The 25,000-nt window shown below is 38.2% G+C and overlaps 1 protein-coding gene across 1 annotated transcript in view; it reads left to right on the top strand.

Annotated features, from left to right (window-relative positions):
• Positions 1 to 25,000, top strand: part of srcin1a (SRC kinase signaling inhibitor 1a) — a 174,216-nt gene that overhangs the window by 18,312 nt on the left and 130,904 nt on the right. The window contains 1 exon segment of the mRNA XM_061905485.1: positions 19,738 to 19,764. Coding sequence (XP_061761469.1) covers positions 19,738 to 19,764 — 27 coding nt within the window.

Here is a 25,000-nt window from a genome sequence, read left to right as displayed (position 1 = left end):
TCATATAAAATTCAGAATTCTTATCACAATATTGCCAATTTTTTTGTTGTTCTTGTAATAGTGAAATTTTTTGCCAAGTAACATTCCAAATAATATTATAATATTGCGAAAATGTTAAAGTTTTCCTATAAGGTTGTGACTTTAGTCGCGTAAAATTACAACTCTTTTCCTAAACTTGCAAACATTTGAAGCTTTTCTCGTAAAATTGCGAATGTTATTGAGTAAAATTCCATCTTTTATCGTAATATTGCACAAATGTTCAGTTTTTCTTGTAAAATTTTGACGAGTATATATATATATATATATATATATATATATATATATATATATATATATATATATATATATATATACATATAGAAAGGGTGGTCCTATAGAGGTAGGCATTTTTTGAGGTCTCATTCATCATATAAAATTCAGAATTCTTATCACAATATTGCCAATTTTTTTGTTGTTCTTGTAAAATTGTGAAATTTTTTGGTGTAATTCTCATAGTTTTGCCAAGTAACATTCCGAATATTATTAGAATATTGCTAAAATGTTAAAGTTTTCATATAAAATTGCGACTTTAGTCGCGTAAAATTACAACTCTTTCCCTAAAATTGCAAACATTTGAAGCTTTTCTCGTAGAATTGCGAATATTATTGAGTAAAATTCCAACTTTTATCATAATATTGCACAAATGTTCTGTGTTTCTTGCAAAATGTTGACGACTATATATATATATATATATATATATAAATATATATATATATATATATATATATATATATATATATATATATATATATATAAAGTGGTGGTCCTATAGAGGTAAGCATTTTTTGAGGTCTCATTCGTCATATAAAATTCAGAATTCTTATCACAATATTGCCAATTTTTTTGTTGTTCTTGTAAAATAGTGAAATTTTTTGGCGTAATTCTCATAGTTTTGCCAAGTAACATTCCCAATATTATTATATTGCTAAAATTTTAAAGTTTTCATATGAAATTGTGACGTTAGTCGCATAAAATGACAACTCTTTCCCTGAACTTGCAAACATTTGAAGCTTTTCTCGTAAAATTACGAATGTTATTGAGTAAAATTCCAACTTTTATCATATTGCACAAATGTTCAGTTTTTCTTGTAAAATTTTGATGACTATATATATATATATATATATATATATATATATATATATATATATATATATATATATATATATATATATAAAGTGGTGGTCCTATAGAGGTAGGCATTTTTTGAGGTCTCATTCGTCATATAAAATTCGGAATTCTTATCACAATATTGCCAATTTTTTTGTTGGTCTTGTAAAATAGTAAAACATTTTCGCGTAATTCTCATAGTTTTGCCAAGTAACATTCCGAATATTATTATAATATTGCTAAAATGTTAAAGTTTTCCTATAAAATTGTGACTTTACTCGCGTAAAATGACAACTCTATCCCTAATCTTGCAAACATTTGAAGCTTTTCTCGTAAAATTGCGAATATTATTGAGTAAAATTCCAACTTTTATCATAATATTGCACAAATGTTCAGTTTTTCTTGTAAAATTTTGATGACTATATATATATATATATATATATATATATATATATATATATATATATATAGAGTGGTGGTCCTATAGAGGTAGGCCTTTTTTGAGGTCTCATTCGTCATATAAAATTCAGAATCCTTATCACAATATTGCCAATTTTTTTGTTGTTCTTGTAAAATAGTGAAATTTTTTGGCGTAATTCTCATAGTTTTGCCAAGTAACATTCCAAATATTATTATAATATTGCTAAAATGTTAAAGTTTTCTTATAAAATTGTGGCTTTAGTCGCGTAAAATGACAACCCTCCCTAAAATTGGAAGCATTTGAAACTTTTCTCGTAAAATTGCGAATATTATTGAGTAAAATTCCAACTTTTATCATAATATTGCACAAATGTTCAGTTTTTCTTGCAAAATTTTGACGACTCTATATATATATATATATATATATATATATATATATATATTTATATATATATATATATATATTAATATATATATGTATAAAGTGGTGGTCCTATAGAGGTAGGTATTTTTTGAGGTCTCATTCGTCATATAAAATTCAGAATTCTTATCACAATATTGCCAATTTTTTGTTGTTCTTGTAAAATAGTGAAATTTTTTGGTGTAATTCTCATAGTTTTGCTAAGTAACATTCCGAATATTATTAGAATATTGCTAAAATGTTAAAATGACAACTCTTTCCCTAAAATTGCAAACATTTGAAGCTTTTCCCGAAAAATTGCGAATGTTATTGAGTAAAATTCCAACTTTTATCATAATATTGCACAAATGTTCAGTTTTTCTTGTAAAATTTTGATGACTATATATATATATATATATATATATATATATATATATATATATATATATATAGAAAGGGTGGTCCTATAGAGGTAGGCCTTTTTTGAGGTCTCATTCGTCATATAAAATTCAGAATGCTTATCACAATATTGCCAATTTTTTTGTTGTTCTTGTAAAATAGTGAAATTTTTTGCCAAGTAACATTCCAAATACTATTATAATATTGCTAAAATGTTAAAGTTTTCCTATAAAGTTGTGACTTTAGTCGCGTAAAATTACAACTCTTTCCCTAAACTTGCAAACATTTGAAGCTTTTCTCGTAAAATTGCGAATGTTATTGAGTAAAATGCCTTCTTTTATCGTAATATTGCACAAATGTTCAGTTTTTCTTGTAAAATTTTGACGACTATATATATATATATATAAAGTGGTGGTCCTTTTTTGAGGTCTCATTCGTCATATAAAATTCAGAATTCTTATCACAATATTGCCAATTTTTTTGTTGCTCTTGTAAAATAGTGAAATTTTTTGGCGTAATTCTCATAGGTTGGCCAAGTAACATTCCAAATATTATTATAATATTGCTAAAATGTTAAAGTTTTCCTATAAAATTGTGACTTTAGTTGCGTAAAATGACAACTCTTTCCCTAAAAATGCAAACATTTGAAGCTTTTCCGGTAAAATTGCGAATAAAATTGAGTAAAATTCCAACTTTTATCATAATCAGTTTTTCTTGTGAAATTTTGCCTCCCATTGAGTAAAATGACGACTTTTATTACAATATTGCAAAAATTCTAAGGTTTTCTCATTTTTCACAATGAGCTTTTTCATATTTTCATAGTATGTATGTAATACTAATGTTGTAAATACACTTCTTTATTTTTCTAGAAAGTCTGGTCCTGAAGAGGTAGGCATTTTTCGGAGGTCTCAAGAAAGTAAGAAATACAAGAATGTGTGTGTGTGTGTGTGTGTGTGTGTGTGTGTGTGTGTGTGTGTGTGTGTGTGTGTGTGTGTGTGTGTGTGTGTGTGTGTGTGTGTGTGTGTGTGTGTGCAGATGTTTAACAACCATCTCCCCACCCCCACCCACCCCGCCCCGGGCCCACCCTCACCGCTTTTCTATGTGCACCATGATGATGACAAAGTGTCCCTCCGAGTAGGCTCTCTCCAGGTCAATAATTATTCTTGAGCACCTGCGAGCTGCGCCTTGACGATAGCGCCGTAAAAAAAAAAAAAAAAAAAAAAAGAGCGGAGGTGTCGACTTGACAATGAGGGAGAGGAGCAGCCTCCAGACTTGTTTAGCTGCGAGCCAAAATCAAGTCAATAAAGTAGTCTGAGCGAAAAGGCGACTACAAATATTGACGACGGCGCACCGACGTGAGTTTTTCTGCACGGGAATCCTGCTGACACTTGTTGGATTATGGTTGTGATTGCTGTTCAGTCCACACTGCTACGTACTTGCCTGCTTCGAATAATGTGACACACTTACAGTATGTTCAAGAACATGCTTAATATTACCGTCCGTCATAAAATAATATACGAAACCAGTGCAGTTGCCACGTTGTGTAAATGGTAAATAAAAACAAAATACAATGATTTGCAAACTCAACTTATATTCAATTGAATACGTTCATGCAGAATGCTGCTTGGCATTGTCTTGCTGAAATAAGCAGGGGCGTCCATGAAAAAGACATTGCTTGGATGGCAACATATGTTGCTCCAAAACCTGTATGTACCTTTTCAGCATTAATGGTGCCTTCACAGATGTGTAAGTTACCCATGCCTTGGGCACTAATACACCCCCATACCATCACAAATGCTGGCTTTTGAACTTTGTGTCTGCAACAACCCAGATAGTTATTTTCCTCTTTGATCCACAGTTTCCAAAATGACCACAGAACACTTTTCCACTTTGCATCAGTCCATCTTAGATGAGCTAGGGTTCCCAGCCAAGCCGGCGGCGTTTCTGGGTGTTGTTGATAAATGGCTTTTTTTTCATAGTAGAGATTTAACTTGCACTTACAGATGTAGCGACGAACTGTAGTTACTGACAGTGGCTTTCTGAAGTGTTCCTAAGCCTATGTGGTGATATCCTTTACACACCGTTGTCGCTTTTTTTATGAAGCACTGTCACGGGCATTCAGTGTTTGTCACACTTTTTCAGTCAAATCCTTTGTGGTTCAAAGTTGTGTTGAGGCTTTATCTGTTATGATCCGCTGCACGGATCATATTCTGTTTGGGTTTTTCGGGTCACCTGCGTTTTTCTGTTGGTTTTGGACTCCTTCGGTTCCTGTTTGTGCACTTCTCAGTTGGTTACCATAGTTACGTATTATTTTCACCTGCCTGCCTGTTCCGGACGCACACCTGTTTTGTAACCACCGTCATTATTTAAGCCTGCCTTCTCCCGTCAGTCTGTCTGGCTTCCTAGTTTGTCTTCGTACAACAAATAACAACATTCTGTTTCCTGCTCGCTACCTGCTAGCTTCCAGGCTAGGCTCTTTTGTTTATGCTAGCTTCCATGCTAAGCTCATTTTGATTGCTAGCTCCCACGCTAGCTTTTTGCCTTCCGTGCTACGAGCACGCTTTTGTTTGTTTCCCGCCTGATTTACTGCCTAAATAAATCATTTCCTACCTTCACGCTGTGTCCGAGGCTCGTCTGCATTCCTGGGAGAACGAAACCCGCATCACCATGCGCCCAACTCGTTACATTATCATTGTGTTGTTTGTGTTTATTGTGGCTTTTGCACTCCTGCTGTAGCGGAAAGTTACGACATTGTAATGTGGAGAAGGAGAGACAGAGAGGAAATGCACTCTCAGAGGCTTTCTTAACAAGCAGGAACAAACTCGGTGAGTCAAAACACACATTTATACAACAGCTGCTGTTTGCCAAAACTCACGTTGAGACAATCCACACACAAACTCCCAGAACCCCCTTCTGAGGCACACACATGTCAGGGATATTACACGATTGTCTTCTGGAGTTTGGGAAGTCGGAGTACCCGGACGGGACCCACCCAGTCACGGGGGAGAACATGCAACCTACACACAGAAAGATCCCAAGCCCGGGATTGAACCCAGGACCTCCGTATTTAAAAGCATCCACAACCGACATCAATCTCTAAAGGATATCACCACATGGGCTTAGGAACACTTCAGAAAACCACTGTCACTAAATACAGTTTGTCGCTACATCTGTAAGTGCAAGTTAAAGCTCTACTATGCAAAGCGAAAGCTTTTTATCAACAACATCCAGTGTTGCCAATCAACATATACCCAGGTTCATGTCTTTGGAGGTGGGAGGAAGCCGGAGTATCCGAAGGGAATCCACCTAGTCACGGGGAGAACATGCAAACAACGCACAGAAAGATCCCGAGCCCGGGATTGAACCCTGGACCTTCGTGTTGTGAGGCAGACGCAGTAACCCCTATAATAGATTTTTTTTTTGTTGTAACAATCACTGTTCATTGAGCAAACAACCTCAAAGCGCCACAGTGTATTAAAAAATACATAAATAAAAGATAATAAAAAAAAATTTAAACTAGAACAGCCTAGTAGCGAGAACTAGTATGCCTATATCTAAAAAATTATTTTTTAAAAAGAAGGGTTTTTAAGCCTTTTTTTAAAAGCATCCACAACTCACATAAATCTCTAAAGGATATCACCACATGGGTTTAGGAACGCTTCAGAAAACCACTGTCACTAATTACAGTTCGTCGCCACATCTGTAAGTGCAAGTTAAAGCTCTACTATGCAAAGCGAAAGCTTTTTATCAACAACATCCAGTGTTGCCAATCAACGTATCCCCAGGTGCATGTCTTTGGAGGTGGGAGGAAGTCGGAGTACCCGGAAGGAACCCACGCAGTCACGGGGAGAACATGCAAATTACACACAGAAGGATCCCGAGCCCGGGATTGAACCCAGGACCTCCGTATTGTGAGGCAGACGCACTAACCCCTATAATAGATTTTTTTTTGTAACAATCACTGTTCATTGAGCAAACAACCTCAAAGCGCCACAGTGTATTAAAAAAATAAATAAATAAGAGATAATAAAAATAAAAATAAAACTAGAACAGCCTAGTAGCGAGAACTAGTATGCCTATATCTAAAAAAGGATTTTTTTAAAAGAAGGGTTTTTAAGCCTTTTTTTTAAAAGCATCCACAACTGACATCAATCTCTAAAGGATATCACCACATGGGCTTAGGAACACTTCAGAAAACCACTGTCACTAAATACAGTTTGTCGCTACATCTGTAAGTGCAAGTTAAAGTTCTACTATGCAAAGCGAAAGCTTTTTATCAACAACATCCAGTGTTTCCAATCAACGTATCCCCAGGTGCATGTCTTTGGAGGTGGGAGGAAGTCGGAGTACCCGGAAGGAACCCACGCAGTCACAGGGAGAACATGCAAATTACACACAGAAGGATCCCGGGCCCGGGATTGAACCCAGGACCTTCGTGTTGCGAGGCAGACGCACTAACCCCTATAATAGATATTGTTTTGTAACAATCACTGTTCATTGAGCAAACAACCTCAAAGCGCCACAGTGTGTTAAAAAATAAAAAAGAGATAATAAAAATAAAAATAAATTAAAACTAGAACAGCCTAGTAGCGAGAACTAGTATGCCTATATCTAAAAAAGTATTTTTTTAAAAGAAGAGTTTTTAAGCCTTTTTTTAAAAGCATCCACAACCGACATCAATCTCTAAAGGATATCACCACATGGGCTTAGGAACACTTCAGAAAACCACTGTCACTAAATACAGTTTTTCGCTACATCTGTAAGTGCAACTTAAAGCTCTACTATGCAAAGCGAAAGCTTTTTATCAACAACATCCAGTGTTGATAAAAAAATGGCTTTTTTTTTATAAAGAAGGGTTTTTAAGCCTTTTTTTAAAAGCATTCTCAGTGTGTGGATGCTTTTAAACTCAGGACTTCCAGGACCTTCGCATTGTGAGGCAGATGCACTAACCCCTCACCCACCGTGCTTTTTTTATTATTAAAAGTGCTAAACTTCATATAAAGTCTGCCGTTCTACAAAACCAATGTTTTCTTTATTTTGTAGTGTCGATAAAATCGATCGATTCCCTTTTTAAACGAGATCCAGGAAATCAAACTTTCCGATCAATATACTAGAAATTTGTAATATAAATCGATCAATCGTTGCGCTCTTACTGCACACCAAAAAAAAGTTGCATGTGGCCACATTTTTATTTATTTGTTTATTATTTAAGGAAAGTACTACTGACATTTTGTCGTGATCCTGATCGTGTTTTGTTTATTTCTGTTCTGTTAGTTTTGGACTCCCTTAGTTCCTGTTTGCTTTGGTTTCCATGGGTGCTTATTGGTTTCACCTGCCTCTGATTAGTGCTCTGCACGTTTGATTGATTGATACTTTTATTAGTAGATTGCACAGTTCAGTACATATTCCGTACAATTGACCACTAAATGGTAACACCCGAATAAGTTCTTCAACTTGTTTAAATCGGGGTCCACGTTAATCATTTCACCTGCTGTTGAGTATTAATCAGAGAGCTATTTAGTCACGTTGCTCACCACAGTCGGGGGGGCTTAATTTCTGTCACGTGTGGCGGGGCTGGTCGGGGTTTGTTCTGCCGGGATGCAGGACGGACAGCTCCGGACGACAGCATAAGGTAGGAGATGAGTATTTAATCGTAAATCAAACACGTTGTAATGTTTACTAAGGGGATGTGACGGCAACGGACACCAGAGGGCTGTAATGTTCATAAATGTATTATATATATAGTCAATGTATATATAATAATAACAAACAATACTACTGAACTATATAATGGAGTATGAGAAAAAACGGGAGTTTTTAGTATGCGACTATGTGTGTAGATTAGCTGAAGTGTGTGTTACCAAGTGTTGACGAGAGCGAACGAGGCAGTCCATGGGGGCAGGCAGGTTATCCGGGGCGAGACAGAGGCGTCGGAGTCCAGGGGCATATGAGGAGTCAAAAAACGAGGGAGGCAGTTGAAATCTAGGGCAACGGAAGGAAAACACTGTTGAAACACGGGAGAAGACAAAGAGCACATCAAGCCACGGAGAGGAAACAAAAATAGAGCATAAAGCTTCGCTTACGGTTCACCATATGAGAGCTAAGTTCCCGCCAGGATCCCTGGGTCCACTGGTCTTTTAAGCAACTCGCCTTCATCAATTCCAGGTGTGTAGAAAGGCAATCGTCTGCAGGCTTGTAGCTGCGTGGGCGTGCTGCTCTCAGCGCGAGCAGGGGCGTCAGCTGAGAGAGCGCATGTGGGCGTGGCCCGCGGTGCGCTCGTCATGAGGCACAGATGACGACGCATCGGAATGCGCCCTGCCTGTGACACACGTACCATAAAGACCGAAACAAACAAAGGAAAAACCTGCCGATCGCACGGGGAGCTGAGGTGACAGCTTAGTACAGAATCAAGAGCAGGAATCATGAACAGGAATAAACCAACGTGATAGTTGCATACCGCAAACACAATGAAGCCACACCGACTGTGGCGGGCAACGTGATCAGAGGTGGGTAGAGTAGCCAGAAATTGTACTCAAGTAAGAGTACTGTTACTTTAGAGATGTATTACTCAAGTAAAAGTAAGGAGTAGTCCCCCAAATATTTACTTGAGTAAAAGTAAAAAGTATGTTGTGAAAAAACTACTCAAGTACTGAGTAACTGATGAGTAACCTGTTTGTTTAATGATTACGGCAACAAATAATGCACAAAAACATAGAAATAGCAATGAGCAAATTCATAGCCAGGAATATCTCTTAAGCAACTAAAACAATATTATATATTAAATAATAATACATTAAAATAATAAAAAAAATTAAGGCAAATTGAGCCACAATAACTTAACAGCACCATAGGCTCAGTAGGCATTCATTGATTGATTGATTGATTGAAACTTGTATTAGTAGATTGCACAGTACAGTACATATTCCGTACAATTGACCACTAAATGGTAACACCCCAATACGTTTTTCAACGTTAATCAATTACTTAATAAATGACCAAGTCGAGGTGATCTACCTCATATATACATATACATACACACATATCATATATATATATACAGTATATAATTTATATTTATTTATTTTGCCATTTTTGTTCACATGTTAAAGGTGTTTTAATGAATATACATGCATGTTTAACATATAGATTCCTATCTTTAATGAAGACAAGAATATAGGTTGGTGTATTACCTGATTCTGATGACTTGCATTGATTGGAATCAGACAGTATAGTGCTGATAACGTCCCGGTTTTCAAATGGAGGAGAAAAAAAGTTCCTCCTTCCTGTCTAATACTACATGAAAGTCGTTGGTTTTTGGCATCTTATTTGTCCAGCTTCCATATTGTTTTCATACACTTTACAAGAAATACATTGGCGGCAAACTCCATAGCTTGCTAGTTTGTTTGCGCTGGCTTTCGGAGACTCTTATTTTGTTAGCGCAGGCGCGATGGAGCGACACTTTTATTGTGAAGACAGGAACTGTGCGATCAGTCTTTAGGCTTTTGACGGGAAGTACGGTTGAAATAAAAAGTGTCTTTTTTCCTTTACACTTTTGATTGATTGGTTGATTGATTGAAACTTTTATTAGTAGATTGCACAGTACAGTACATATTCCGTACAGTTGACCACTAAATGGTAAAACCCCAATAAGTTTATCAACATGTCGGGTTCTACGTGTGACGGTCACGTGACCACCTGGCTCTGTTTGATTGGTCCAACGTCACCAGTGACTGCATGTGATTGGTGAAACGCAGGCATGCGTAGATCCTACTTTGAATGTGTGTCTGACAAAATTAAAACAAACAAAGCGTGCATTAACAGATTGATTAAAAAAAAAAGTAGCGAGTAGCGACCTGATCGCAGATAAATGGAACGGAGTAAAAGTAGCGTTTCTTCTCTATAAACATACTCAAGTAAAAGTAAAAGTATGTTGCATAAAAACTACTCTTAGAAGTACAATTTATCCCAAAAGTTACTCAAGTAGATGTAACGGAGTAAATGTAGCGCATTCCTACCCACCTCTGAACGTGACTAAATAGCTTTCTGATTGGAGCACTAATCAGAGGCAGGTGAAACCAAGTACCCACGGAAACCAAAACAAACACCCAAAGTGCACAAAACAGGAACTAAGGGAGTCCAAAACTAACAGAACATAACAAAACATGATCCGGATCACGGATCATGACACATTTCGGCTGTAGTTCAATTAAATACCGGGATCTGTAACATTTCTTGCAACATTTCAACTTTTGCTTATTGATTAAAACTGATGCACTAATTAGGGCATTTATTGTGGAGTGGTCTGAAAGAGTTCTAATGCAAGTATTAAGTCTGTTATTCACTGTAGTGTAAGCACTTTATAATTATAGGCCTCTTTGCGCAGACCTTTTATGAATTATATATTGCAGCGTGTGCATTATTACACTTATATACTTGTATCCTTTTAAACAAGTAAGGGTATAACTATTAGAGGGTGTGCGTGTTTGATTTTTTTATGGTAAGATTTCTGTTTTTATGCGAGTATATATGTTGTATTGGCAGTAATCATATTATTGTAATACTCTTTTTTTTCTCCCATGTATGCATACTTGCCAACCTTGAGACCTCCAATTTCGGGATGTGGGGGGGGTGTGGTTAAGAGGGGAGGAGTTGTGCACTGGACTCTCTAAAACAGGGGTAGGGAACCTATGGCTCTAGAGCCAGATGTGGCTCTTTTGATGACTGCATCTGGCTCTCAGATAAATCTTAGCTGACATTGCTTAACGCGATAATTATGAATAATTTCGCTGGTAATCACAGTGCTAAAAATAACGTGCAAAATACAGAACATTCTCATGCATTTAAATGCATCCATCCGTTTTCTACCGCGCCTGTTCAAGAAGTCGCATTAATGGTAAGAAGTATTTTATGTCACAATGGGGGGCGGGGGGGTTGCAGCTTGCTGCGGGGTCGTTCTCCCAGGAAGGCAGACAGACTACTCGGGACATGGCATTTAGGTAAAAACATGATTTAATTTCAACTAAAAAAAGATACAAACAAAAATCGCTCACAGTGGAGCCACAACTTGGGCTAAAGAACAAAGCTAACGCATAAACAGACTAAGAACATAAATCAAACAAAACTTACTTGGCATGGCATGAAGCACGAAACTATGGCATGGCATGAAACAAGTCAGCACAGGGCGACTGACTGGCAAAGACAAGCTTAAATACTGCCTCTGATTAGTGCTGGTGAAGCAGGTGAGCGGGCATTTTGTCCACCAGAGACAGGTGGACAAAATGAGTAACCAAGGAAACCAGACAAGGGAGTGGAAAAAAACAGGAACTTTAAAGGACAAAACGGCACATGGCCAAACAAAACATGATCAACAGACATGACATTTGATTTATTATTGGTTAGTTTCAGAATAACAATGTTATTAAAAAGAATAAAAGACTTATTATACTCTAAAAATGTCGGTCTTACTCAAAAATGCACACATTTAGTTGTATTCAGTGTTAAAAAAATATGATATGGCTCTCACGGAAATACATTTTGAAATATTTCGCTTTCATGGCTCTCTCTGCCAAAAAGGTTTCCGACCCCTGCTCTAAAAGCTGTATATTTTATTGTCACATATGCATGATTGATTGATTGATTGATTGAAACTTTTATTAGTAGATTGCACAGTACACTACATATTCTGTACAATTGACCACTAAATGGTAACACCCGAATAAGTTTTTCAACTTATTTAACTTGTTAATCAATTCATGGCACAAATACAGTATATAATATCAGCGTAATACAGTCATCACACAAGTTAATCATCATAGTATATACATTGAATTATTTACATTATTTACAATCCGGAGGGTGGGATGAAGAGCTTTGGTTGATATCAGTACTTCAGTCATCAACAATTGCATCAACAGAGAAATGGACATTGAAACAATGTAGGTCTGACTCAGTAGGATATGTACAGCGAGCAGTGAACATAGTGACTTCAGATAGCATGAGAACAAGTATTATTTACGTTAGGTTATTTACAATCCGGGGAGATGGGATGTGAATGGAGGAGGATATTAGTAAAGGGTTGAAGTTGCCTGGAGGTGTTGTGGTGCATGTACAGTAGATGGCAGTATTGTCCTGTTTGAGAGTGTCACAACATTGCTGTTTACGGCAGACAAACTGCTTTACGGTAGACAAAAACGTGACTGCTGTTGTTGTGTGTTGTTACCGCGCTGGGAGGACGTTAATGAAACTGCCTAACAATAAACCCACATAAGAAACCAAGAACTCGCTCTCGATCATTCTACAGTTATAACGTCATTGGGCAGACACGCTGTTCATATTGTGGGAAAGCGGACGTGAAAACAGGCTGTCCTCACTCAGGAGGTTATCGGGAGAGGCGCTGAATTTCAGGAGTGTCCCGGAAAATCCAGGAGGGTTGGCGAGTATGCATGTATGTATATTGGTATATGTTGTCAAGTGAGCTTGCCCGTGTTTTAGGGTTGTACGGTATACCGGTAAGAGTATAGTACCGCGATACTAATTAATCATATTCGGTACTATACCGTCTCTAAAAAGTAATAGCCCGCCAGCCAATCGTCGTCACATCGTGTCTGTGCTGGTTTAAGAGCAGACGAGCATGTTCGGCAGCGCACAATCACGGAGTACTTACCAGCAGACAGTGTGTAGACAGAAAAGGGAGAATGGACGCATTTTGGCTTAAAAACTAAAGATAAAGGTGAAGTCCTTCTGCAGTGTTGTAGCTACTTCTAAATCACTAATCCTCACCTCCATGGTGACAAATAAAGTACGTTTCTTACAAGTATCATCCCTGCAGGACAAGGAATAGATAAACATGCTTCACTACACACCCTAGCTCACCGGTGTCACAATGTAAACAAATGCCATGGGTGGATCTACACCTAAACATCCACTGTAATGATACTAAGTATAGGAGCGTATCTAGTCGATTCTACTATGATTACGTCGATATTTTTTAGCATCTCAAAATCTTCTTTGTTTTTTTTTAAAATGTATATTATGTTTATAAACTCAGGAAATATGTCCGTGGACACATGAGGACTTTGAATATGACCTGTAGCTACTTGTATCGGATTGATACCCAAATTTGTGGTATCAGCCAAGACTAATGTAAAGCATCCAAACAACAGAAGAATAAGTAATTATTACATTTTAACAGAAGTGTAGATAGAACATGTTAAAATAATCACATAAAAACAGTAAATTAACAAGTATATTAATAATTAATTTTCTACCGCTTGTCCTTAATAATGTTTGACAAAATAATAGAATGGAAAATTACAAAAATACGTTACTGTATATGTCAGCAGACTAAATTAGGAGTCTTTGTTTGTTTATTTACTACTAAAATACAAGTTGTCTTGTATGTTCACTATTTTATTTAAGGAAAAACTTGCAATAAGAAACTATCGTTTAATGTATACTAAGATTTTTTGTTTAAATAAAGCCAACAAAGCAATTTTTTGTGGTCCCCTTTATTTAGAAAAGTACCGAAAATATCGAATTATATGTATCGGCACAACACCTCTGTGTTTTAAGGACTCCAGATGGAATTTAGCTTATAGCTAACCCTGGTACACATATCAATTCCTTTTCAATAATGTATAATGCACATTGTTCATAAACCGATTCAAAAATGTATATATAATTAAAGCTGCAAGCAGCAATGGATGGGACTGATGTGTGTGTCCAGCTTGGTGAGTTTTAAAGCATGTTAAGAGGGTCAAATTACAGCTCAACGAGGCACAAGTGAGTGTTTTTACAAAACTTTTGTTTTGAAGGGGGAATTGCAAAATTCCTGTTAATTTTTGCTAAAGGATGTCAATGTATGTAGGTCTGAGTGAGACCTACATAGAGGTTTTTGTTTCATGTCGCTACGACATTCCTACTGGAATTTACAGGCAGTTTTGTCTGTGTTTTCTTCCTAGGGGGTGCTAGAGCGCAATTTTTAGTTTTGGGGTTAGGTTTTTTGATTAAATCGCAATGTTTGCTAGTCCTGATGTGTGTGTCAAATTTGGTGAGTTTTAAAGCATGGTAAAAGTGTCAAATTACAGCTAAAAGCTGCGGAATAATAATAAAGAAAGAATAAAATCCTAGAAATTCAATAGGGTCCTCTGTCCTATAGGGACATTCGGTCCATAATAATATAAAGACTGTTGACATGTGAAGTGAAGTGAATTATATTTATATAGCGCTTTTCTCTAGTGACTCAAAGCGCTTTACATAGTGAAACCCAATATCTAAGTTACAATTAAACCAGTGTGGGTGGCACTGGGAGCAGGTGGGTAAAGTGTCTTGCCCAAGGACACAACGGCAGTGACTAGGATGGCGGAAGCGGGAATCGAACCTGCAACCCTCAAGTTGCTGGCACGGACGCTCTACCAACCGAGCCATGGGGCCAATAAAGAACATGTTGTGGCCCCCAAAAAGTCCTCTGGGCCGGACTTTGGACACCTTGACATCTGTGTTACAAAGCATTACTACTAATAATGCATGTATTCATACAATGAGAAGTACTACAGTCTGACTTCCGGAAAAAAAATAACAGTACTGTCAAGGCTGCAACTATGAGAGTGTAAATAGAGGTGGTGTAAATTATTTCACAAGTGCTATAGCTGACGTCATATATGTTTTCTTTTTCGCGGCTTAATCCACATGCTGGTCAAGCAGCTTGAGCGTAGCATTAAAAGAAGTGAGCGAGTGTAGAGTTTGAGCAGAAAATGCCGAATTGCTTTTCTGTTCTTCGTTCCTTCACATAGAGCATGGGTGTCAAACTCTGGCCCGCGGGCCAAATCTGGCCCGCCGTGTAATTTAATTTGGCCCTTGAGGCAATATCAATTTAGAGCTGGCCAGTCGGTAACCAAAATCATCGGTGCCGCTGTAACACCGCATTCACCGCTAATACTCATATTTGCCGACCCTCCTAATTTTCCCGGTAGACTCCCGAAGTTCAGTGCCCCTCCCGAAAATCTCCCGGGGCAACCATTCTCCCTAATTTCTACCGATTTCCACCTGGACAACTATATTGGGGGCGTGCATTTAAGGCACTGCCTTTAGCGTTCTCTACAACCTGTCATCACGCCCGCTTTTCCTCCATACTAACAGCGTGTCACATAATATTTGTGGCTTTTACACACACACACACACACACACACACAAGTGAATGCAAGGCATACTTGGTCAACAGTCATACAGGTCACACTGAGGGTGGCCGTATAAACAACTTTAGCACTTTTACAAATATGCACCACAGTGTGAACCCACACCAAACAAGAATGACAAACACATTTCGGGTGAACATCCGCACCGTAACACAACAGAACAAATACCCAGAACCCCATTGCAGCACTAACTCCTCCGGGAAACTTCCAGCAAACTGACCAATAATTAACGTTTTATTCCTGCATTTTCTCTTGCTACTTCAAAGCTTGAATGTTTGGTTCATTCATTATTGTTATTTTATTTTCAAATTTATTATTAGCCCGTGGAAAAAATTGATATTTACTTTAGAAGATTGCAAATAGAAAAAAAAGGCATAACATTTTTATTTAAATTGTATTTTATATGCCATTGATAAGGTTGATTGGCAACACTAAATTGGCCCTAGTGTGTGAATGTTGTCTGTCTATCTGTGTTAGCCCTGCGATGAGGTTCCGACTTGTCCAGGGTGTACCCTGCCTTCCGCCCGATTGTAGCTGAGATAGGCGCCAGCCCCCCCCCCCCCCCCCCCCCCCCCCCCGTGACCCCGAAAGGGAAAAAGCGGTAGTAAATGGATGGATGGATGGATGGATGCCATTGATATTTTTTTAATTATTATTATTATTATTTGAAACTCGATTTTGCATGTCACTGTAAAGTTATATAAGCCTTGCTTGGTCAATATTAATGCAAAACTTGTTTGGGTCCCTATTAAAAGGTTAATTTGTTCAACCTTGGCCCGCGGCTTTGTTCCGTTTAAAATTTCCGCCCGCTCTGTGTTTGAGTTTGACACCCCTGATATAGAGAGATAGGAAACAGCTTTTACAGAGTCCCGAAAAAACTGGTTCATAAAGGTGATAAAGTCAAAGAAACCCACAAAAGTCCGCCACAAGAAATGGCTCTTAAAAACATCAATTTTATCATCTTATGGAATACAATCAGACCGCTTGTGTCTGCAGCTATTACTTTGTAAAATGGCTGGGGCTTATCGTTCACAATCATTATGAAAGACATAACGTTTTTATTCTTGTTTTAATGCATTCTAACTCATAGATAAACTTAACAAAAAAACTCTGCATACAGCGGAGCCAATGAGAGGTCCTCTTTTCCGCCCATAAAACCAAATGAATAACCATCCAAAACCCACCAACAACACTCCATTTACATTTCGTGACTTAAATAATAACTAAGTATTTGTGATGTTTTTATTATTAGCGCTAACACAGACAAACTATAGCGCGGCCGTGTTTACTCGCACATGTGCCGATGTTTGTTGGGACGGCTGGGTGGCTGTGCCAGCAACCGGAGGGTTCCTGGTTCAATCCCCACCTTCTACCAACCTAGTCACCTCCGTTGTGTCCTTGAGCAAAACACTTCTTCCTTGCTCCTGATGGGTGGTGGTTAGTGCCTTGCATGGCAGCTCCCGCCATCAGTGTGTGAATGTGTGTGTGAATGGGTGAATGTGGAAATAGTGTTAAAGCGCTTTGAGTACCTTGAAGGTAGAAAAGCACTATACAAGTATAAACCATTTACCATTTACATCATCGAGGGTTAAGCTGCTTTCTCCCTTCCTTTTGCTGGTAAAAGTTGATTAGTGATCATAAATCATGTCTCTCACTTGGATAGTAGAGGGACGAGGATGTAATCCGACATGTCGGTGCACTTTGACAACCAATTTAGACCCGGTAATGGCGACAAGGACACATAAAAAGTCCCCTTTTCGTCACACGAATTATGAGTCATTCTTCATCTAAATGAAAGTATAACAACATTTTATTAGCTGGCATTCTTAGTCAGTGATGTCTTATTATGTTTTTTGACTTTCATGAAGTCCGCAGTGAGTAATAATCAGTGATGTACCGTATTTTCCGGACCATTTTGTCTTTTTTCATGTATGAGGCGCACCGGATACTACGGTGCTTTAAAGGAGTCATATTATTATAATTTTTTTCTACATGTAAAACACTTCCTTGTGGTCTACATAACATGTAATGGTGGTTCTTTGGTCAAAATGTTCAAGCCGCTTTCTGATCGTCGCTTCTGGATGCGCCGTTTTGGGGCCGTTAAAAGAGTTCAAAGAGATGCTCGTAAAACAGTGGAAAAAGGAGGTCGTTTGGAGGGGATTCTGGTCCTGTTTTGTCTTCGCTTTTAGAGTCATTAGGTTAAAACAATATCTTTCTGTTGATTATAATACATGAAAGAAACAGGAACACCTTCATGTTGCTTCCCCCCCCTACAAAGTGGAGTTTTACAAGCCTTACTCTTGGTAGGTTCAAAGACAGCTTTTGGTCTTCTCGCTGGAACTGATTTCAACACAAAGTTTTTGTGATCATTTAGATAGAATTATTCTGACAAAGGTAATGGAACAGTATGACTTCTTTATACTCTTGTTTTTATATTATTTACAGGATAGGCAGCAACAAATATTAAGGTGTCTGCAGTTCTTTGGTAGTTGAGTAGTGACAGTAGTATGAACAAAGGTTGTCAGGTTCAAACACTGATGACATCTATTAAACAAGACAAGAAGCAAAGAATCAAACAGAGGCAGAATTCACTTTGGACTCAATATTGAGGAGAGTTGCCTGTACACTTTCTCTGACCACATGACCACAGCTGTTTCTAAGGACGAGGTCATACACAGTTCACAGAAAAGTTCGCAAAACTGTTCTAAGAAGAGCTTCGTAAAAGAGTTCAAAAAGGCGTTCGTAAAACAAGTGGAATAAAGAGGTCGTCTGGAGGGGATTCTGGCCCTGCTTCCTCTTCAATTTATAGTCCTCGGGTCAGACAATATCTTTCTATTGATTACAACACATGAAAGAAACAGGAACACCTTCATGTTGCTTCCCCCCCTACACAGTGGAATTTTACGAGCCTTACTCTTGATAGGCTCCAAAGACAGCTTTTGGTCTTCTCGCTGGAACTGATTTCAACACAAAGGTTTTGTGATAATTTAGAAACAAAGGTAATGGAACAGTATGACTTCTTTATACTCTTGTTTTTTATATTATTTACAGGATTGGAAGCAACAAATATTAAGGTGTCTGCAGTTCTTTAGTAGTTGAGTAGTGACAGTAGTATGAACATAGGTTGTCAGGTTCAAACACTGATGACATCTATTAAACAAGACAAAAAGCAAAGAATCAAACAGAGACAGAATTCACTTTGGACTCAATATTGAGGAGAGTTGCCTGTACACTTTTTCTGACCACATGACCACAGCTGTTTCTAAGGACGAGGTCCTAAACAGTTCACAGAAAAGTTCGCAAAGCAGTTCCAAGAAGAGCTTCGTAAAAGAGTTCAAAGAGGCGTTCGTAAAACAGTGGAAAAAAGAGATTGTCTGGATGGGGATTCTGGTCCTGCTTCCTCTTCAATTTATAGTCCTTGGGTCAGACAATATCTTTCTATTGATTACAACACATGAAAGAAACAGGAACACCTTCATGTTGCTTCCCCCCCTACACAGTGGAATTTTACGAGCCTTACTCTTGGTAGGTTCCAAAGACAGCTTTCGGTCTTCTCGCTGGGAAGTCAATGTAACACAAAGTTTTTTTTTCTGATAATTTAGACCGAATTATTCTAACACTAAATACAATTGTATGTAATGTGGGTATTTTTTTAATTATTTTTTTATTGTCATCAAAAAACTGATGCTTAAAATGTCGCTTCCAAACGAAAGACAAAAAAAAAATCATGGAAACTGTCGTTCTTCATTTCATATTTCATGTCTGCATCAGGAGATATTAATACCCGGCGAGGCTGAATGATTACGGAGAAGCGCCGGCAGATAAGAATAAGCACTAGAATAAATGTTGGGATTTTAACATTAAAATTCATGAACGCTGCCCACTCTTTTATTTTCCTTTTGATTTTTCATTCCGGAGGTATATCCGGGGCCTGGTCCTGATTAGGTTTTTACTGGCGGGGAGCTTACCTCCCGAGACCCTCGCCAAACGCTTCATGCACGGCGGCGTGACAGGAAGTGGAAGAGCAGAATTGACACATATTGGCCAAATTGTGGCCGTCAAGAATACCAAGCAGCTGCAAAGTAGAAAAATAAGACTTTACAAGTAAAGATACGTCTTTTTGTGTGTGATCTCTCACTCTTCTTCTCTTCTCTTTATGTTCTGCTGGGATCGTCGCAGCAACAACCCAACTACTGGAGCTTTAAGGTGAGTGCCGCATGTTCGTGGGTCTGCTCGGCTGGAATTAGGAGGCGTTAAGAGTCCGCTGGCATCGGGGCCAACCACATTCAGAGTTTCAGTCATGTTCTTGTTTTGCTTTGTTGGACTTCCGCGCATTAGCGACTGGTAAAGAAGTTGTTTTTCTACTTGAGCCTTTTTTGCAGAATGGACTGGAATCGCACTATTATGTTAGATCCACTATGGACTGGACTCTCACACTATTATGTTAGATCCAATAAGGACTGGACTCTCACACTATTATATTAGATCCACTACGGACTGGACCCTACAATATTATGTTAGATCCAGTATGGACTGGACTCTCACAATATAATGTCAGATCCTCTATGGAATGGACTCTCACACTATTATGTTAGATCCACCATGGACTGGACTCTCCCACTATTAACTAGATCCACTAAGGACTGGACTCTCACACTATTATATTAGATCCACTACGGACTGGGCTCTCACAATATTATGTTAAATCCACGATGGACTGGACTCTCACACCATTATGTTAGATCCACTATGGACTGGACTATCACTATTATGTTAGATCCACTATGGACTGGACTCTCTCACTATTATGTTAGATTCACTACGGACTGGACTCTCACTATTATGTTATATCCACTATTGACTGGACCCTCACTATTATGTAAGACCCACAATGGACTGGACTCTCACTATTATGTTAGATCCACCACGGAATTGGACTCTCACAATATTATGTTAGATCCACTATGGACTGGACTAGACTCTCACTATTATGCTAGATCCACTATGAACTGGACTCTCACTATCATGTTAGTTCCACTATGGACTGGACTCTCCCACTATTAACTAGATCCACTAAAGACTGGACTCTCACACTATTATGTTAGACCCACAATGGACTGGACTCCCACTATTATGTTAGATCCACCACGGACTGGACTCTCACAATATTATGTTAGATCCACTATGGACTGGACTAGACTCTCACTATTATGCTGGATTCACTATGAACTGGACTCTCACTAATATGTTAGTTCTACTATGGACTGGACTCTCCCACTTTTAACTAGATCCACTATGGACTGGACTCTCCCACTATTAACCAGATCCACTAAAGACTGGACTCTCACACTATTATGATAAATCCACTATGGACTAGACTCTCACTGTTATGCTGGATCCACTACGGACTGGACTCCCACTATTATGTCAGGACCACTATGGACTGGACTCTCACAAAATTGTGTTAGATATACTATGGACTGGACTCTCCCACTATTAACTAGATCCACTAAGGACTAGACTCTCACACTAGTATGCTAAATCCACTATGGACTGGACTCTCAATATTATGTTAGTTCCACTATGGACTGGACTCTCACTATTATGTTAGATCCACTATGGACTGGACTCTCCCACTATTAACTAAATCCACTATGGACTGGAATCTCCCACTATTATGTTAGATCCACTAAGGACTGGACTCTCACACTATTATGTTAGATCCACTATGGACTGAACTCTCAGTATTATGTTAGATCCACTATGGACTGGACTCTCCCACTATTAACTAGATCCACTATGGACTGGACTCTCACTAGTATGTTAGATCCACTATGGACTGGACTCTCTCACTATTATGTTAGATCCACTAAAGACTGGACTCTCACACTATTATGCTAGATCCACTTGATGTCCATTGCACCGGTCGCCTGGTCCTCTCCAAGATTTCTCATTGTCCCACTGGGTTGAGTTTTTCCTTGCCCTGATGTGGGATCTGAGCCGAGGAGGTCATTGTGGCTTGTGCAGCCCTTTGAGACACTTGTGATTTAGGGCTATATAAATAAACATTGATTGATTTGTTATCTCCTTTGAGAGCATGACATTAAGTTACAATTAATGTTGCGAGTCCAAGACTTTAGATGACAGCCGTTCATAGTTTATGGTGTTTTTTTTCTGTTGTGCCCTAAAAAGAGTTGATACTGTAAGTGTTGTACTTGCACCACACAAGTTGTTTGATTTTAAAGTGCATCTTAGTTGTAGTTTTCATTACAAATTTAAGGGTTTTGAAATTGCCATATAAAATGGCTAATGCTAATCAGTAGCGTGTCAATAGCGACGCTAATGTATATGAGGATCAAGCTAGCGCACTTTCTGGGAAAATTTAAGCTTTTTGAATCCAAATTCTTGTTGGTATTGAAAATTGCAACATTAACCAACAGGTAGTTTGGCTGAGTCCGCTCTCAGTGCTGCTGGAGTGATTGCCAAGTTGTGAATACAATTGGATATGGTTTAATGCAGGGATCGGAGTCATATCGGACCAAAAATACAAAAAACTAATTTGTCTGGAGCTGCAAAAACTTAAAAGCCATATATAAGTGTTATAATGAAGGCAACACATGATGTAAGTGTCTATATTAGCTATATTAGCCTACTATCAAAATGACTGTGTCGCAGGCTGAAGCGAATCTTCGTTGACAGAAATGTTGAAATATATTTATTCTACGCATTTTTACCAAATTAGAAAACATTAGTAAAGCAGAGGCTACTAAAAAGGTGAGCTAACTCCTGGAAATGACTGGCTTTTAATGACCAAAGGTATAGATGTGTGTGTCCAAGTCAAAAGAAACGGCAGGCTGTCTTCTTTTTATAGATTTATTACGATCTTTAGCGAGCTAGGTAATGTTTGCTGTGGTCTGGAACAACGTGGCACACAAACAACTATGTGAAATGTGTCACGAGACATGCAAACCTAAATTATATACAAATAGGATTAAAGTAAAGGATATTAAAAATGAATACGTACATACAGCTAGCCTTGTTAGCATGGATTAGCTTGCAGTCATGCACTGACCAAAGATGCCTGATTCGCACTCCACACAAGTCAATAACATCAACAAAGCTCACCTTTGTTCATTCACGCACAGTATAAAACTTTTGGTGGACAAAATGAGACGAAGGAGTGGAAGATTTTACATGTATACAAACTATTGAGTCACAGTCCACACTATGGTGAGTTCAAGAACCGGCGAAATGAGTAGGACAAAACAATGTTCACCAAATACTGTCATCAGTGAAGCGTACACACAAACATATTAAAAAGTGGGCTTTCTAACAAGTGGGAAGGTTTGTGTCAAGTTTGTCCTCAAACAAAAAACATTACAATTATGTTTCTCGCATCTTTTTCCATTTTAAATTTTGTTTTTAAAAATGATCCTGGGAGCCATTAGGGCGGTACTAAAGAGCCACAAGTTGCCAAGCTCCGGTTTAATGGTTACAATGAGACCCAATTAAGCATGTAAAGTCAATTTGTTTTTCCAATCTTCTGGTACTTTAAGGTCCTCAGAAGGGGTTTTATTTTTAATGTCGATTTTGATGGCCTTTGAGCAGGATGGAAGGATGACAGCGTGACCTGTAATTTGTCTGTCTGGTCTACTCTCAAGGCTCGTGTGTGTGTGTGTGTGTGTGTGTGTGTGTGTGTGTGTGTGTGTGTGTGTGTGTGTGTGTGTGTGTGTGTGTGTGTGTGTGTGTGTGTGTGTGTGTGTGTGTGTGTGTGTGTGTGTGTGTGTGTGTGTGTGTGTGTGTGTGTGTGTGTGTGTGTGTGTGTGTGTGTGTGTGTGTGTGTGTGTGTGTGTGTGTGTGTGTGTGTGTGTGTGTGTGTGTGTGTGTGTGTGTGTGTGTGTGTGTGTGTGTGTGTGTGTGTGTGTGTGTGTGTGTGTGTGTGTGTGTGTGTGTGTGTGTGTGTGTGTGTGTGTGTGTGTGTGTGTGTGTGTGTGTGTGTGTGTGTGTGTGTGTGTGTGTGTGTGTGTGTGTGTGTGTGTGTGTGTGTGTGTGTGTGTGTGTGTGTGTGTGTGTGTGTGTGTGTGTGTGTGTGTGTGTGTGTGTGTGTGTGTGTGTGTGTGTGTGTGTGTGTGTGTGTGTGTGTGTGTGTGTGTGTGTGTGTGTGTGTGTGTGTGTGTGTGTGTGTGTGTGTGTGTGTGTGTGTGTGTGTGTGTGTGTGTGTGTGTGTGTGTGTGTGTGTGTGTGTGTGTGTGTGTGTGTGTGTGTGTGTGTGTGTGTGTGTGTGTGTGTGTGTGTGTGTGTGTGTGTGTGTGTGTGTGTGTGTGTGTGTGTGTGTGTGTGTGTGTGTGTGTGTGTGTGTGTGTGTGTGTGTGTGTGTGTGTGTGTGTGTGTGTGTGTGTGTGTGTGTGTGTGTGTGTGTGTGTGTGTGTTCTTGTATTTCGACCCTTCTTGAGACATCAACAAGGAAAAGTACCGTCCATATGAGGACCGGTGAACAAGTTAGGACATAAATCATGGTCACAATCCGGAAAAGCATTGCATCTAATAGAGAATGTCTCATTAGCACCCCTGGTGGTGAAATCTATCAGAATCAGGGTGGTCCCAAAAAGGAGGGATTTTTCAAATTGACTGTGTCGGTTTTAAAAGCGCTCCGCCTCTGGTCAACATATGAAATAACAAGTGTGTGTAAAAATTTGAAGCGTTCCCCATCAGACCAACTTTTGTAATAGCAAGTGTGTGTGAGACATCGAAATGCGCCCCCTTTGGCCAAAATGAAGAATAGAAAAAAAAAAAAAAAAATATACATAGACATTCTGTAATAATTTGAAGTAAATAATGAAAATTAAAAACCAATTACAAACGAAAAAATTCAAAATAACTCAAATCAGTCTTTTTCTCATGACGTCTCCACAATTTCTTCATATTATTTCTGTTTTTGTAATATTGCAATATTTTGTCATAAAATTATGTAAAATTATTACTTTTTAATGCAAAATGGTGAATTTGTCATATAAAATTCTGACTTTATTATTACAATATTGCCTTTTTTGTTGTTGTTTTTGTAAAATAGTGACATTTTTTGAGAAAAACTATGACTTTTGTCATAGTTTTGCCAAGTAAAATTCAGATTATTATTATAATATTGCCAAGATTTGAAAGTTTTGTTATAAAACTGTGACTTTTGTCAAGTAAAACTGTGACTCTTTTTCCAAAATTTGCCAAAATGTTAAGCTTTTCTTGTAAAACAGCGACTTTTATTGAGTAAAATTCCAACTTCTGACATAATATTGCACACACGTTCAGTTTTTCTTGTCAACTTTTGACTTGCGTTGAGTAAAATGACGACTTTTATTATAATTGTGAAATTGGGACCTTTTTCTTGTGAAGTTCCAACTCGTTTTTCACAACAAGCTTTTTTATATTTGCATAGTATGTATATATT

Source organism: Nerophis ophidion, linkage group LG07, assembly GCF_033978795.1.
Source record: "Nerophis ophidion isolate RoL-2023_Sa linkage group LG07, RoL_Noph_v1.0, whole genome shotgun sequence".
In the NCBI taxonomy this organism is placed as follows: Eukaryota; Metazoa; Chordata; class Actinopteri; order Syngnathiformes; family Syngnathidae; genus Nerophis; species Nerophis ophidion.
This window is presented reverse-complemented; position numbering and strand designations above follow the sequence as displayed.